Source organism: Chrysochloris asiatica, unplaced genomic scaffold, assembly GCF_000296735.1.
Source record: "Chrysochloris asiatica unplaced genomic scaffold, ChrAsi1.0 scaffold00065, whole genome shotgun sequence".
Classification (NCBI taxonomy): domain Eukaryota; kingdom Metazoa; phylum Chordata; class Mammalia; order Afrosoricida; family Chrysochloridae; genus Chrysochloris; species Chrysochloris asiatica.
Genome location: NW_006408583.1, coordinates 5,983,910 through 6,000,709, shown reverse-complemented (window position 1 = coordinate 6,000,709; position 16,800 = coordinate 5,983,910). Strand labels below are relative to the sequence as shown.

Genomic DNA, 16,800 nt, shown 5'->3' with positions numbered 1-16,800 from the left:
CCCTTTGGGATTCTAGGAAGATAAATATGATCTACAAAGAGAAAGAATGTCACTGTCTCATAGTTACCCCAAACGACTTTTTCAGTTCTTGTTGTACTGACTCCAACTGTGGAAACTGGTAAACCACAGTGGTGATGTAGGCAGTGTTCTCTTGCCCATGCTTTCACGATGCTTCTGAAGTTTCACAGTTAAGAATGCTGGTTATTGAGCTGAGAGATCCTCTGATTGCAGTGTCTTTCCATTCCTACTTTTTACAAATAAAATGCTCAGATATGGACATTGTGTCTGGGTAGAACAGGCCTGAAATATGTGCACTGTGGCCCAATGAGGGAGGGGGATTAATTTTCCAAGCTTCAGCTAGGGGTGTGGAGTGGAGGAAGGAATATAGGCACCAGAGTGACAGAAAATATTTAAGCAGAAATATCATTTGGCAAACTCTTGCACTTTGGTTTAGTTTTCTCTGGTTCTCCTTAGTTCAAATACCTTAAAACAGAAAATAATTTTAATTACCTAGCCTCCTGTTTACTCACTGAAGTCTTAAATTTCCTATTTTTAGTTTGAGAAGGAGCAGTATTGAAACTTTCTTTTCTTACTGAAAGTTATCTAGATTCCCTTAAGAAATAATAAATTTGTGAATTATTGCCCACTGGTCAGGGACTCGTAATAGAAAATGTGCTCCCCATCCTGATGTTTCCCTTGACTTCCACAGAAGCAAAAAAGACATACTAAGCCTCAATCCAATTAGTTGCATAACTCCAGAGTGAGTTATTGCCTTTTTCAATCTGTGTAGCAATTCTGTACAGATAAACTATGGGTTTAATAATAAAACAAGCTACTCTCATTAAGGAACCATGACAGATGTTGCAAATTACCTATGAAATATCCATTTATTCCTTTCTCTTTACTAACAGAAGCCTGGTTTTCTGGGAAGAGCAATACGACCAGTTAAAAGGTTTGCTACCCTAGTAGCAAACCTATTTGCATTACCTGGCAGCCACTGCTATTTAAAATTAATTTGTCAGAAGTCAATGACAAAGAAAAGAAAGTCAAAGAAAAAAATTTGACAAGTAGACACAATGGAATGTGCATTTTTGCCCTCTGTCCTTCTTCCTGACTGGAATAAAGATGAGATGCCAGGAAGTACCACAGCTATCTTCTCATGAGGATGAACACAACATGGCAAAGCTGGAAGAAAAAGATACTGTCACTTCAGTAGACTTTTGTTTGTTTGTTTCTCTTATAAACATTTTATTGTAGCTTGGATGAAAGTTTACAGAGCAAATTAGTTTTCCATTCAACAATTTATAACATTTTGTTTCACGACATTAGTTAACAGTTCCCTCAAAGTAACAGCATTTTCCTTACTTCCTCCCTCGGTTCTCTGTCAAAAGTCATCCGTTTTTCCTGCCCCATCCTGCCTTCTGAGCTTTGTTTTGGGGCAGATGCTACCCTTTTGGTCTTGTATGGTTGATCACACTGAGGAGTACATTTCTCTGTGTTGTTTTATGTATTTTATAGACAGGCTTGTCTATTGTATAGCTGAAAGTTGATCCCTGGCTGTGGGATCAGTTCCAGGTCTGAAGGGTGCCTACAGGTCACAGTCTATGGGGTTCCACCAGTCTCCATCAGACTAGCAAGTGATTTTGAATTGTGTTCTACTTTCTTTTCTCCCGTTCCAGGACCTTCATTGTGATCCTGATCAGCACGGTTGGTAGAGATAGCTGGGCATCGTCTTGTGCTTTTGGTTGAAGGATAGTGGAAGCTGTGGTTTTCATGTCCATTAGTCCTTGGCCTGAATGTCTCCTTGAATCTGTGATTTTCTTCGCTCTTCTTTGCTCCAGATGAGGAGGTTCTAATAAATGCATCTTAAATGGCCATCTAACACCCCAGTTGTGACTCACCAAAGTAGAATGTAGAAAATTTTCTTTGTGGAATGTGTTATATACCATGTGTCCTAGACAACCCCAAGATATTGACCTTGACTCATTCCCTCAAGGTGTTTGGTTATGTCTAAGAAGCTTTCAGAACTTTGTTCCCTATATGCTCTACAATATCCTTGGACACATTTGCAGCACATACAAATATGAGTACATATGTAGAAATATTTTCTGCCAAATCTATATATACTCATGGGTGTACTCCCATTTGCCTTTCCACATCTGTTCAGCTTATGTATCTACTTGTAGATCTTGTTTGCTAGGACTATTACTGAAGGACTGTGTATATAATGGCAATGACCTTTCTTGTATTTCACTCATGTGCATCTTCCCTTGCTGTGTCTGTATTGTATATTGTAATATTGCCCTTCCCTTCAGTCAAGTAATATGTCTAAGTGCCCATCACCAGATGAATGGGGGAAAAAGTACTGGAATATCACGCAGCATTAAAGAAAAATAAAGAATCTGCAAAATACTCCATTCATATGGATAAATCTGGAGGCATTCTGCTGAGTGACATTAAGTCAGTAACAAAAGGACACGTATGGTATAAGACTACTATTATAAAAAGTCAAGAAAAGGTTTAGACACAAAAATAAAATGTTTGGTGGTTACCAACGGCATATTTGATCCACCAGATTTACTTACCTTGAGGCTTAGTGTCATGTAACAATAATTCTATGACAGAGGGCAGGGTGAAGATGGGGGGGCCTTAATTGATCAAACCATTGGATCCAGACAGGATTCTATTACGTGCATCAATATACTATTAGAAAGTTGTGCCCAATTATAGTTAAAGTAATGTAACTACACATATGTAATAGTCTCAATAAAATTGTATTATTAATATTCAAACATGTAAATGGTCATTCATTTATTTTTATTAGTTAATAATTATAGAGCTTTGAGCAAGTCTTTCACACACATCTATATACACAAAGAGCTACAACGCAGCTATGACCACAAGCAAAAACCTTTCAAGGCAATTATGTACTTACTATGGATTGGGTTAAGAGTACTTCACAAAGTAAATTATCTTATTGATAATATTATGAACCTAGTGAAACATGTACATTTCAGGATAGAAACAAATGGCCTCTCCAGAAACAGTGGAAGTTCAAATTTATACCGTGCAAGCACATGACTGCTCCCCATAACCAGTAGGTTAGTGACAAACCATTCAGAATAAAGAGTCCTGGATCGGGCATATGGAGTTCTGCACTTGCCCACTATCTGAATGGCAGTTGACAGGACATGAGAACACCTGGAGCCTTGGTTTCCTCATCTGGAAAGTGTAGCTAATTCCACCTGCTCTACTTACCTTACAGGGCTGCACAGGGGATCAATTAAGATGAGGTCAATGAAGCAGAACTTCTGTATTAAACTAGAAATGACTACACTGATCAGAGCAAGATGATGATGATTACCATATAAATACAAGCGTATCCTTAATTATTCAGAAGGTAATTATCCAGGAAAAGAATGATCAGATTTTATGCCTTTTAATCCCTCCTATTCCTCTTTGACAGTTAGCCATTTCATTCTCACTAAAACAAATGGAGCATGGAAAATGCCAGAAACTAAACCTCAGGAAAGGTCGACTTGAAATTTTCTTTTAAAATAATTACAATGAAAGCTTGCAGTGGGGTTAGAAGGATGTAGAGGAAAGAGTCAATGAAGGAAAGTTGTTGGAATGAGAGTCTAAAACCACAGTGTAAGCGTAAGAAAAAGTAGGACCACTTGCTACCAAGTCAATTCCAACTCACAGTCATCCCACATGTGTCAGTGTGAAACTGTGCTCCACAGGCTTTCTAATGACTGCTTCTGTGGAAGTAGTTCTCTCGACTTTTCTACTGAGGAACCTCTGGGTGTAATCAAACTTCCAACCAGTCAGTTATCAGCTGAGAACTTAAATGGTCATTCATTTAAGCTCTAAGAACATCAAGTGTTTATACCTCCCCACCAGGGAGACTCAACCCTATCGTTACGTCTTAAAATAATAAGTAACGCTGGAAGCACCCTTTATTATTATTTTTGTTTTTAAAAAGGGGTTTTCTGTGCCTTGATATTGTTGTTGTTGTTGTTATGTGCCGTGGAGTCGGTTCCGACTCATAGCGACCCCTGTACAGGGTTTCCGAGGGTGTAAATCTTTACGGGAGCAGAAAGCCTCATCTTTCTCCCACAGAACGACTGGTAGTTTTGAACTGCTGACCTTGTGGTTCGCAGCCCAATTCGTAAGCACTATGCTACCAGAGCTCCTTGTGCCTTAATGTAGCTGCCCACTAATTACTAAGGAATAAACTGAAAGCTGGACAATAAAAATTCTTTCTAGATGAAATATCTTAATTTTCAAGCAAATAAACTCATTTGCCTTGTGGGATATTTGGCCCAGTCATTTCATAGGCATTGTAGCATCATTTAGGCTTCTAAGTGTTTCAGATTTCTTCCACAACCACCACCTCCTCTGCCTGCAGACACACACAGATGGATAGGGGTCTGATTAATCTAACTTAAATGAGCCCACATTTTTATGGGAGTTTACAGAATACATCAAGGTAAATGCAGAGACAGGCTCAAAGCAGTAGTAGCAGCTACAGTGGCGGGAGTTCAGGGCTGTTTGCCAAAGGCAACAGTATTCATACTTTGAATTATTGGACTATGTACGCATGTCCTCCATTAAGTTAAAAAAAAAGACTTCATAAAGGAAAAATAATCATCAGTCCCTTTCCAGGAATCCTGATGGCTAGAACCTCAGAAACCTAACATTAAAATGTCTTATTCCAATGACACGGGCCATGAAGCCTAAAAATTCCCAGCTAGTTTCTGAGCGACTCCACACTGCCTTTCTGTATGAATACCCTGCTCAGTGATATGGTGGGACTCTGCTGTGGTATCCTTCATTCCCCTGCATAACATCGTAATCACCGATCTCACTCCAAAATAATAGTAATAAAAGGCACAGTGACCATAAGAAAAATAACAGGTAAGGACAAAAGGGTTAAAAAAAAATGGGAAACAAAGAATGCAAATGGCTTAACTAAGTTTTTAGATGATAGTTTTGCAACATTTGTGATGGATTGTTTCCTGGCATGTCAGCTTTACTGGAGGTACCATGGAAGCTACTGTCTGTTTTTAAACAGAGTAAGATTCAATTGTTAAATCTGTAATTCCTCCCTCCAACCCTGCTATTAATTATTAAAAGATGATGTATTATTTTATATTGCTGTTGACGTTAGGTGCCATTGAGTTAGCTTCAGCTCAGGTGACTTCATGGCTAACAGAATGAAATGGTGTCCGTCCATACCACCTTCATGATTGGTGAGATGTTTGAGTCCACTGTCGCTGCTATGGTGCATCACTTGCAATCTAGGAGGCTCATCCTCCACATTAGATTGAACAAACTTTGTGATTCATAAAGTTTTCATTGGCTGATTTTCAGAAGCAGCTCACCAAGCCTCTCTTCTTAGTCTATTTTGTTTGAAAGCTCTGCTGAAACTTGTCCACTCTGGGTGACCCTGCTGGTATTTAAAACACCTCTGCAGAGCTTCTAACCTCACAGTAACACACAAGATACTACAGTATGACAAATGGACAGACAAGTACTAGAATATTTTTAGTCTCATTGTATTAAACGATTCAGGTTCTTTTTTGTCTGTAACAATACCATCGCTGCGGAGAAGGGAAGAAGAACCAAATTTTTTGCTTTCTCGGTTTCTGCCCAGACAGACTGGAGTCAGGCAGGTCTGAAATAACCTGGGGTTCTAGGTGAATGGCCTGAACTGGAAGCACAGTCTAGACCAGGATAGCACAGACCCTGTTCTGGGTTAAAGGAGTCCTGGTGTGGCGCTGTGGGTTAATGCGCCAGACTGCAAAGCCAATTGAACTGCAAGGTCGACAGTTCAAGCTCACCAGCTGCTCCTGGAAAACCCTATACAGGGTCGCTACGGGTCGGAACCGACTCGACGGCACTTAACAACAACAACAGTGGTGCAATGGTTAAGAACTCAGCTGCTGATAGGTTGGCAGTTCAGACTCTACGAGGCAAAAAGACCTGTTAATCTGCTCCTATAAAGATTTCAATTTAGAAAATGCCATGGAGCAGGTCTATTCTGCCCTATATGTCAGCTATGAGTTGGAATCGATTCAATGGCATTGGGGTAAGCCATCAATTTACAAGGGGTGCTAAAAAATGGCAAGCAATTTCCCAGGATGGAGATGATCATTTTCAAACAAACCCTTTTCAGAGAGGGTTCTATGTGTTATTTGAATGAATATTCTGATCCATCACTCAGAGCAAAGAGTTAAAGCCTTATCCTCAATATCCCTGAACGTAATTTTAAAGGAATATAAGTCAGTATCTAAATTGTTAGTTTATCTTCTAAGGAAGCCCTCAGAGCTTTGGATGCAAATCCAAGCTTGGAGTTGAATTGCTGAGGAAGTTAGAAGGGTTCTGTCTCCTCATCCAAATAAATAGGGAACACATGATTTAGAGAGGGATCAAAGGATGAGTCAATCTGAGGAACTCACATCTCAGTGTGACTGTGCTCTTGTACTGCATTTTCACCCTTAGAGAAAGTAGCTTAGGGACACAGGTGCCCATAAGCCAACACACTCTGTTCATGATCCTAGATGTGGGCACCGGTATCTCTTGCCCCAGGGTCAACCAGAACTTTCAACCACTTCTGTGTGCCAAATAAAATCGTCAGACCAGATTTGTTGAGAGGATGTGTTTAACAACAAGAATTTCAAGAAAAGTCCTGGGCCCACCAGAAATCCTGCTTCAGGTTTTAATGTCAGAGAATCTGTAGACTTTGTGGCATACACTCTACAAGATGAGCAGCTCTCAAGGTGAAGAACACCACTAGTTCACAGCAGTGCTATGTTTTACAATAGAAATTAATTAAGCAGTAAGCCATGACAGGACATGCGTCATGGTATTATAATCACAAGCCTCGGCTGCATTACAAGGCAAAAGGCCAAAGACTGAGAGCTTTCAACCAGCCTGGGGATGCAATTAGGGTGAAATGCTGTGTGCTCTGGGGTGCCTTTATGCCAGGTTAGAAATTCATAGCTATCATGCTCTCCCTCTAGAAGACGAAAAGAACCCATTTGGATGGCGTTCTTGAGGAAGCCATCATCCCTTACAATTCTTTCAAAGGTCAAAATAAAGGGCAATGTTAAACTGGGAATGCCAATGACACCCCAAGGTAAGACTCTGCCCAATGGCTTACTATCCTCAATCCATTATCTGGACTTTCTTTGTGAAGGTGTCCCCACCCTGCCCAAACATCTGTCTCATCCTCCTATGGGATAAAACTCCTTTTGCTATAGGGGCTAAGCTTGAACATTAATGTATCTTTATTAGAAAACTGCTTCACAGAGCTTCAAGGCTAGCATTTGGGAAAGAAAGACAAGATTGTCTTACAGATTTCCATCACCATTCAGTCAGGTAGCACCAAATAAGTGTCCAGTAGCAACCAAAACAATTCGCAGTTTGACAGAAAAAATGTGAAGAAAAATTCTAGCAAAAAGCTAGAATATGTCTTTTGGTGACCTACCCTTACCTAAAAGGAAATGTACGAAGCGTAACTTATCCCCAATAAAGAATCACAGGTCTGCAGTCATGAGATGTTCTCTGAAACCTCAACTGTTGTTGGGTGCCGCTGAATTGATTTCCATTCAGCAACCTCAGGTATCAGAGAATGGCCCTGTAGGGTTTTCTAGGCTGGAATCTTTATGACTGCAAATCGTCAACTCTTTCTTACACAAAGATACTGAAAACTGTTGTTGTGAAGTGCCATTGAGTCAATTCCAACTCATAGTGACCCTGTACAGGGTTTTCGGTGCTTTTAAATCTTTGTGGGAGCAGAAAGGTTTTTCTTTCTCCTGAGGAGTGGGTGGCAGGCTCGAATTGTGGACCTTGTGGTTCACAGTCCAGCGCTTATGAAAACTGTAGAAAGGTTTAAACCTAAATATCTAAATGTCTGTCAAGAGATGAATGGGTTTTAAAAAAGAATGTACTATACATAAGTTATATAAACATATGTTATATGTCTCAGCCAAAAACAGAGATGAACTGCTGATATATGCTACAACATAGATGAACCCTGAAAACACTATGGAATAACTCAGTCACAAACAGACAAATATTGTGTGATCCCACTTAGATGAGTAGGCACAGTTTATTAGTGATTATCATGGACTCCAAGGAGCTCTGGTAGTGTAATGGTTACAAGTTGGGCTGCTAACCTCCCAGTCAGCAGTTCAAAACTACCAGCTGTTCCACAGGAGAAAGATGAGGCTTTCTGCTCCCGGAAAGATTTACAGCCTCGGAAATCCTACGTAGGGTCGCTATGAGTCAAAACTGACTCCACGGCACACCACCACCACCAAGGACTCCTGGTGTGGTACTGTAGGTAAGATCTGGACTGCTAACAAAAAAGTCAGCGGTTCAAACTCACCAGTCTATCCTTGGAAATCCTATATGATGTCGCTATGAGTGTGAACCAATTCAATGACACTTAACAACAACAACAATAAGGAAGAAATGGGGAGTCTGTGTTAATGGTGGTGGAATCATATGAAAATGGATAGGGGTAACAGCTGCATAGCCAAATGTCACTGAATTATACATAAAAAAATGCTGAACTGGCAAACATTTTGTTATACCAATTTTCATCATGAGAAAAAAATACTAAAAACAAAAAACACCTTACCAGGTCTATGAGAAAACTTGGCAACTTTCAGGGTGGGCATTCATAGATTTAAACAAAAATGCAGACAGAATAAAATTGTGACCATCACTCATTAAATGTCTGAAACATACACACACACAAACACATACGCATGTGCACACACAGCTGGGGTAGATTATTCAAGTATACTTTTTTTTTTTTAATTCGAACAGTGAAATAATTTATGAACTCACCCAGGAATTTAGAACACACGGCCTTCTCTTCTGAGAATAAGCAAAAATTATTTTACCAATAGCCACTACTGATGCAATCGAGGCATGTGTTATAACTGCATGAAAACGAAAAACCACCCTTCTTATCTTCACAAAACATCACATGGGACTAACAGAAGTTTCCCCACTCTACCAGTGTTTCACAGCTGAGTTCATAATAGCAGAATATATGTTGTATAATATAAAGGAAAGGAGCTCTGGTACCATAGTGGTTACGAATCGGGCTGCGAACCACAAGGTCAGCAGTTCGAAACTACCAGCTGTTCCATGGGAGAAAGATGAGGCTTTCTGCTCCCGTCAAGATTTACAGCCTCGGAAACCCTGTGCAGGGTCATTATGAGTCGGAACAGACTCTACAGCACATGACAACAACAACAACAATATATAGGAAATGAAAAAAAATTCTTTCCTTAGAATAGTATTGGCAAAAGGTTACTAAACTGAATCACACATGTGGACACCACTTGACTAAGTCATGTACTACCATTACTCCATGACATCAGAAGCCTGGCCCCAAAGGTTTTTGCATTCTTACAACTGCTTCCCTCTCTCAGCCCCATTACAGCATCCGTGGCTGACGGGGTCACTACATGCCAGTATCACCCGCAGGACTGTCCATTTCCCATTTGCCCTCAGTAGCCAGGGTGGGAGATTAATCACCACACAGCAGGTCCAGAGCAGACTTCAGGTGGCCTCAGGAAGGAGCAGCCGCCCCCAATACTGCTGCAGGTGGCATGCGTCTAAGTCCTGATAGTGTTGGGCTATCACACAACCCCAGGACAAACTTGGCCTTGGGGCTTCTGAAGGGGCTTGCTAGAGAGCACTTCTCACCTGTTGCAGAATGTGTCTTTCCCGCAGTGTCATTAACCTCCTGTGAAGCTCTACCAATTCATCTAGATATGCCTGGAAAAGAAGAGTACCCTAAGAGATCAAGCACTTTTAGAAGCAGTACAAAAATATATAAGCACACACACAAGCAACAAGTGGGTGTTCCCTACTCTATCAGCCTAGCCCAGGAAGTCTGAACTCGGGGCCAAAGGGCTTTGCAGATCAAGTCTCTCTCGGCCTGATCATTTCCTTTACCACATCTGCTTTTTTTTTTTTTTTTTAAGGCAATTCTTATATTTATTTGCTCCCAATAAAATTCAATAGACCAGAAATGGCCCTCTCCCAACAAGTGCCCTGCAGAGGTCAGGGGACCCACGCTACACTGTAAATTTAAACAGGCGGTCACAGGCAATTCTCATCTGCTATTCTTCAATCTAGACACTTACTATGATAAAAAGTCAATGTTTGAACAAGGCAGACACAATGCAATTTACCATCTCCATCAAGACACATTCTTTAAAAAGAAAAACAAGAAAACACCACACCTGAAAGTCTTCCTACTCACACCTAACATTTGCCAGTCAACAATGCCAGCAGGTGATAGAAGACTGTCTTATGAAAAGTAGAGCTAGCCAAATTTGCAACTGGTTTGTCAAGAGCTCCTCTGACAAGACAGAGGTGCACCACTTTTCCCGTATGCTCAGGTTCCCAGGCTCTGGTGCCACCAGGTGCCATGCATGGGTACCAGGCCTAGCATCATCTCCACTATGGATAAAGGAAAGGTTTGTGTAAGGGGACCTGCAAAGCTCACACCAGGTGATCTAAGCCCAAACGGTCTGCAGTCAGATTCCAGATGCACGATGCACACTTCAGAAAGCTGGTGCCCACGGATCAGATGTCCTATTTACCTGCACGGCTTTAACCTCCACATCACCCTTCAGAAACCCACTCGCACTACAGCGCTGTTGGTCCCAACGCATAGTGATCCCACAGGACAGAGCAGAACCGCTCCAGAGGTAGACCACCTTGCCTTTCTCCTGCAGAGTGACTAGTGGGTTCAAACCACAGACCTTTTTGTTAGCAGCCCAGCACTTTACCCACTGTGACACTAGGACTCTTCCCTTAATTTCCTAACCTCTAACACAATTCTCTTACCTCCCAATTCAAAATCAATCTTTGGCAGCACAGGCATCATGGCAAATGTCAGCAGAAGGCCAAGCTAAATACTGAAGATTTAAGCAAGACTTGAAAAGCAAATGACAAAGCGCTGGGATGAAGTGCTTGTCATCTGGGCACTTCTGATGACAAAAATGAAAGAAAGGACAGCCAGCAAGGACTATCGAGGGACGCACAAAGAAACAGATGTGTCAGTGCCTGGAAACCTACCTTGTCACATTCACCATTCTTTATTTGCTTATCTGATTTGCTCTGCTTTATTGGACTTTTCACTTCAAGAATCTAGGGATCAAAGAGAACATGGTTAAACTGGACTTCAAGCACTTCTTGGCTAACCAGCCACATGAACAAAGCACTTATGAAGGAAATACTGTACAATAAATAGCATCACTTTCCAAATAGCGTTTCTCCTCTACATATTTTCTTTCTTCTTCTCTTACCTTTCCTTGGAAAATACATTTTTTATGTCTGAAGTGCTGAGTCTGAGAAATAGAATTTTAAAAATAAGGGTGATAAGGAAATTGATCTAAGCTTCCCAGGCGGCTTCTCTTCAATGACAATACCCACACACATACATACAGCAGCTGAGCTGTGCTGAGATTTTGGTCTTATTCATTCTGCTGTTTCAGCATGACTACAGTGCTGAGTATGCTAGGGAAGATAAAACAAACATCCAAATGGCCTTTTTCGGACCTGACTCTCCGATTCTAAAAGTTACTCATAGCCTGTGAATTAATGCAGCTTAGAAGATGAAGATGACCACCAGTGCACTAGCTGCTCTCAACTTGAGACCCTCCAGGTCAAAAACCCGAGTTAAGACTCTCTTTCATAGTTTAAGAAATGATTGTTTTTCCAGGATAAAACACTGAGTGTGTTTTGCTTTCATCTATACTGATTCCAATGTAGTGTTTGAACAATAAATGTTCATGCTGTTCTGATTACTAATGATCAAATTTTACTAACTGATAAAAGAGTATGAATGATTTGGAGTCCTGATACAGCTCTGTAAGATAAGCATTGGGCTGCTAACTGCAAGGTGGGCAGTTCAAACCCACTGGCTACTCCTCAGAAATCCTATACAGTGTTGCGCTATGAGTCAGAATTGACTTAACAGCACTTGACAACAACATGAATGACTGAATAAACACAAGTTGATTTATTAGACCGAATCTTTAAAAGATTATAAGAAAAACATTTTTTATAGTGGCCTTTGGTTGAAAAGGTAGTTTTTCCTAACTACTTAGTATCTGAAAATGTGTGTAAACATAAAAAGCAAAGTGATTTATCTTTTTCGATATAACCTCATTACCTAATGAGACTAATATTTAGGAGGAAAATGTCAAATAAAGTACTTATTTATTTTAAGAAGGCTCAGGTTCCTACTGCTCTTCTCTTTACCCATTCTCAGTCCTAACTCAACCTCAGTTCTCTTTCACTGGCCTATCATACTTTAGAACTTCACGGCATTTTTATTTGTAGTGAAAACAGTACTGACTGCCTCAAAAAACTCCGTGTATGTCCTAGATCTGTCATTAACATTTTGGTGCCTCAAAACATGAATTGAAGAAAGAAAAGTGAAATGAAATGAGAGAATTGGTCAAGATTCCCACTCAAGTTTTAAATGTTGTACTACTAATAACTATTGTATTTGTTGGGGACAGGACTATGACATTTTGAAACAGACCTACTACTTCTATAAGAGAATATACACTGAATTTAGAGTAACATAGAAGTTAAGAATTTTGTTTCTAAAAGTTTCCTTATTTCTCCCTATCTTTTTAACCTTAAGCTAATCAAAGAGCTAATTGGGCCAGATTTGCTTTAAATACAATACTTTTGGCAACTCAAGGAAATTACTTAGTAGCAGCTGCAAGGCAATGGATTTTAACACACTCCACGTAAAGGAGTCCTGGTGTGGCACTATGGACTGACGCATCAAACTGCAGTCATTTGAATTGCGAGATCGGTGGTTCAAGCTCACCAGCTGCTTCTTGGAAACCCTCTACAGGGTTGTTATGGGCCAGAATCAACTCCATGGCACTTAACAACAACAACAACAACAACAACAACAACGACTACAGACTAAACTACAGACTATGTAAAGGAAACCAGACACTCCCCCAATGTCCATACTTTCCTCCTCTCTATTGTTGGAAATGAGCCCTGAAGGGAAAACTCAGCTGGGGTTCTGAGTCCTAGGTAGGAGAAAGTAGGTCAGTAGATGGCACTCCTCCCCAACTCAGATTCCAGCTGGCCAGTGAAGAGCCAGTCCACTGAGATTTCAGGTCAAAGAAAGCGCAAGTGCCCTGTGCTTTAGAGACTTGGTTTTGCGTCCAACATGTCCCCCACCCTCCTCACTGGTCGGTAACCCAACTCATTGCACTCTTGGTGTCAAAGAAACCCAGGAATCTATACTGCCTAACTAGGCTGAGCGACTTCTACTATCCTCTCCTCAGAGCAGAAAACTGAGCCTTTGTGGGTTTAAGTCCCACCCCAGTGGTGACCCCACACATTCCATAAGTGCTATAACACAGAAGGTGCCCAAATACATTGAAATCCTAGTTTCTTTCTTCTGTAGCTGCAGAGGCAGGAACAAAAGCTCTGGGTGTCAGCGATCTGCCTCAAGTTACCGAGTGGCTGCCCAGAGAGGGCTCAGTTAATCTTCCTTCTTTGATCTCTCCCTGCTCCAAAATAAACAGCTTTGTCAAAACCTCATTCTGAGAGAGCTGAGCCCTGCTGAAGACAATTGTTTTATTTATGATCACTTCTTATCTTGAGGGAAACGACTCCAGAATAGAAAAGTACAGCACCTTGTCTTCCACAGGCTTACTTCAAACCAGTTTAACTGGATATTCTGATTTCCTTCAACATGCCTTGCAGGCTGAGAGGTGATTTATGAAATTCTGAATATTAACTCAGGTCCAGTGGGTCAGTGCCTTCCTCCACCCTTCTGCTTCTGCTCTCCTTCTGCATACTTTGGCTCTAATATATTCCTGGTACTTTGAGCTTGAAATTCACTTAAGGGAGGTTTGGAGTGAAAGGACTATTTCGTATCAAAATAATGCAACACTACTGTCAGTCATTAAAGAATACTGAGCGAACCAGAAAGCCCACATCACTATTTATAAAATGGTAGCAGCCCACTGTTGTCTAATTGATGCTGACTCACAGATACTCTATAGGAACTACCTCACAGTGTTTCCAAGGACTACTGGAGGCATAGTGTTAGTGTTGTAGGTTAAGCACTGGACTGCAAACCACAAGGTTGGCAGTTCAAACCCAGCAGCTGCTCCTCAGGAACCCTATACAGGGCTACTATGAGTTGGAACCGACTTTGACAGTACTTCACAACAAACAAGTCATTGCTATGGAAGGAGACTGTCACATCTTTCTTCTTCAGGACAGCTGGTAGGTTCAAACTCCCAGTCTTTAGGTTGGCAGTCAAGCGCTTGGCCACAGCACCACCTGGGCTCCTTTTATAATACGGCTACTGCTGTTGTGAAGTGCTGTTGAGTCGCTTCCGACTTATAAGTGACCCTGTATAGGGTTTCTGAGGAGCAGCTGGTGGGTTTGAACTGCTGACCCTGTGGTTTGCAGTCCAGTGCTGACTCCAGTGCGCCACACCAGGAGTCCTTATAATATGCTAGTCTCTGCAAATAAAAGAAATGAGATTAGTAGTATGTCTGTACTGAGAATCTGAGAATCAAAGTTTCAAGATGAAATCTTTCTGCATTTCCTTGTGAGAAGTGACAACTCAGTTATTCAACAGCTGGAATCTCTACTGATCGATCCTTCATGGTCCTGAGCACCAGTGGCTCCTAATCATTTGCAGGTTAATCACGTGCTTTGTTGACATGTGGCTCCCTCTCAGTCCATTTTCTTTTAGTGGTTAGAAAATGTTTGATTCAGTTAGCACTTTCCTTTCTCAGTTCTTGAAAGATTTGAGAAAAGGCCAACAGACAACTCAGCTTTGTCTGGTACTTTCCAGAAACTCAGGGGGCCGTTCTCAAGATGCAGACAAAACAGCCAAGGGGAAGTCAGCCTTCCTAGTATGTTTTCATCTGTTTTATTTGATGTGAAATTTCAGATGATCATATCCACATTCACATACAGGGCGAAAAATACATTTCAGGGTTTAAGTGGCTTGCAGAGTTATTAGAAATTTGTACTATTTCCCTTCATGTAATCATGAAGGATGGACAACTAAGAAATGAGAGTAATAACAATGGTGATTTTTTTTTCAAGTCCAAAACACTAACTTACAGAGATGCTGCCACACCAGACCCAATGCAAGTGACCTGAGTGGGTTAAGAAATCCATCCTTAGCACAATGTAAAACTGTTTCTTGCTCTCCCAGCTTCAAGGATGCCATGGCTAATGCTGTGGTACTTGTATTCCTCCCCTAGCCTTGCGACAAGTGGACGCATATGGACTTTCTTATTATGCCTCTAGGTGCATGGAGAAAGTGACACATAACTGAGCATTACTGACAGATTGATGATTCCCATGTGTGAAGCTGCATTTGTCAAATAAACAGATGTCAAGGAACCAGTGGCATGCCATTTAATCGGATAAAGTAATTTTTACCCTCTCCAGATGGATACAATTCAATTTTGGTTTTGGCTAGACAGGTAAAAATTGTCTGACAAACAATCCAAACCTTTCTCTGAAGTAGGGCCAACTTGAGACTACCTATTCAGAAAGGGTTCAGGTGAGAAGGGTAAGACAAAGCCTAGTTGGAGTGGCATTTACTCAGCAAGCAGAGTCTGGACACTGAAGGAGATGAACGTGGAGCATTAAAGCATGTCCCCCTCTAGTCACTGGGTGACAAAAAGTAGTTAATGTGCTCGGCAGCTAACTGAAAGGTAGGAGCTACACACCTAGGAAGTCATCCAGAGACGCCTTGAAGAACTGTCGATCTACTTCGGAAAAATATCAGCTTCTGAGAACCACGTGGAGCTAAGTTCTACTCTGACATACATGGGGTTGCCATGAGTTAGAACCAACCCAATGGCCACAGGCAGAACATATCTACTTCTCTTATTTCTGCACCGTCACTACTATCACCCATTGATTAGCTGAATTCTCATACTCCAACCACTGAAAGCAGAAATCCAGCCCAAGTAAGTCCAAATTGGATATAGAAATATACCCAAGACCCAAATTCTATTCTTTTGCCAGTTCATATTTAAATTTAAGCACAGGAGTCCTGGTGTGGTGCAGTAGGGTAAGCACTGGACTGTAAGGTCAGTTTGATTCATGAGGTTGGCAGTTCAAATCTACCAGTTGTTCCTTGGAAACCCTATACAGAGTCACTATGAGTCAGAATTGACTCGACATCACTTAACGACTACAATTTAAGCACACATTTATAAAGAATACCAGTTATCTAGTTAGCCAGCCCAATGTTCTTCTCAGTGGATTGGCTATGATTCATATATCCTTCCTCTTTTTAACTTTCTCCTGAAACGTCTGATTTGAAGTGAACACAGCTGGGCAATGGGCAAGGCTGGCAGTGGAGAAGGTGAGAGGCAGGCACAGAGAAGGCCAGGGTGAGGAATCAGCTAACTCCATGAACATCCAATCAACACCAGATAATGAGAGCGGGTGGTAGAAGTACAGCTGGTGAGGCAAAGAGCACAGATAGTACTCCCGCTTAACAATCAAGGACTGAAGTTGTCGATAAACTGTCTAAATGAGGAATTTCAAATTATAAGAGATCTTTGCTTTCGTTTTACACAAAATTTAAGAAGAAAATGTCTTCAGTTCTAAAACAACACTTTCCAAGTAAGACAAAGATTCGAGGTTAGACCATTTAAAATTGCAGGGCACCTGTAAAATTGAGTAACGTGTGTGTGTGTGTGTGTGTGTGTGTGTGTGTGTGTGTGTGTG

General features: G+C 41.1%; 1 protein-coding gene across 2 annotated transcripts in view; it reads right to left on the bottom strand.

Annotated features, from left to right (window-relative positions):
• Positions 1-16,800, bottom strand: part of MLLT3 (myeloid/lymphoid or mixed-lineage leukemia (trithorax homolog, Drosophila); translocated to, 3) — a 427,197-nt gene that overhangs the window by 844 nt on the left and 409,553 nt on the right. For both annotated transcript variants that reach the window (XM_006864467.1, XM_006864466.1), the window contains 2 exons: positions 11,119-11,190; positions 9,736-9,807 (listed from right to left, as the gene is read on the bottom strand). In XM_006864467.1, coding sequence (XP_006864529.1) covers positions 9,736-9,807; positions 11,119-11,190 — 144 coding nt within the window. The remainder of the gene's footprint in view (positions 1-9,735; positions 9,808-11,118; positions 11,191-16,800) is intronic.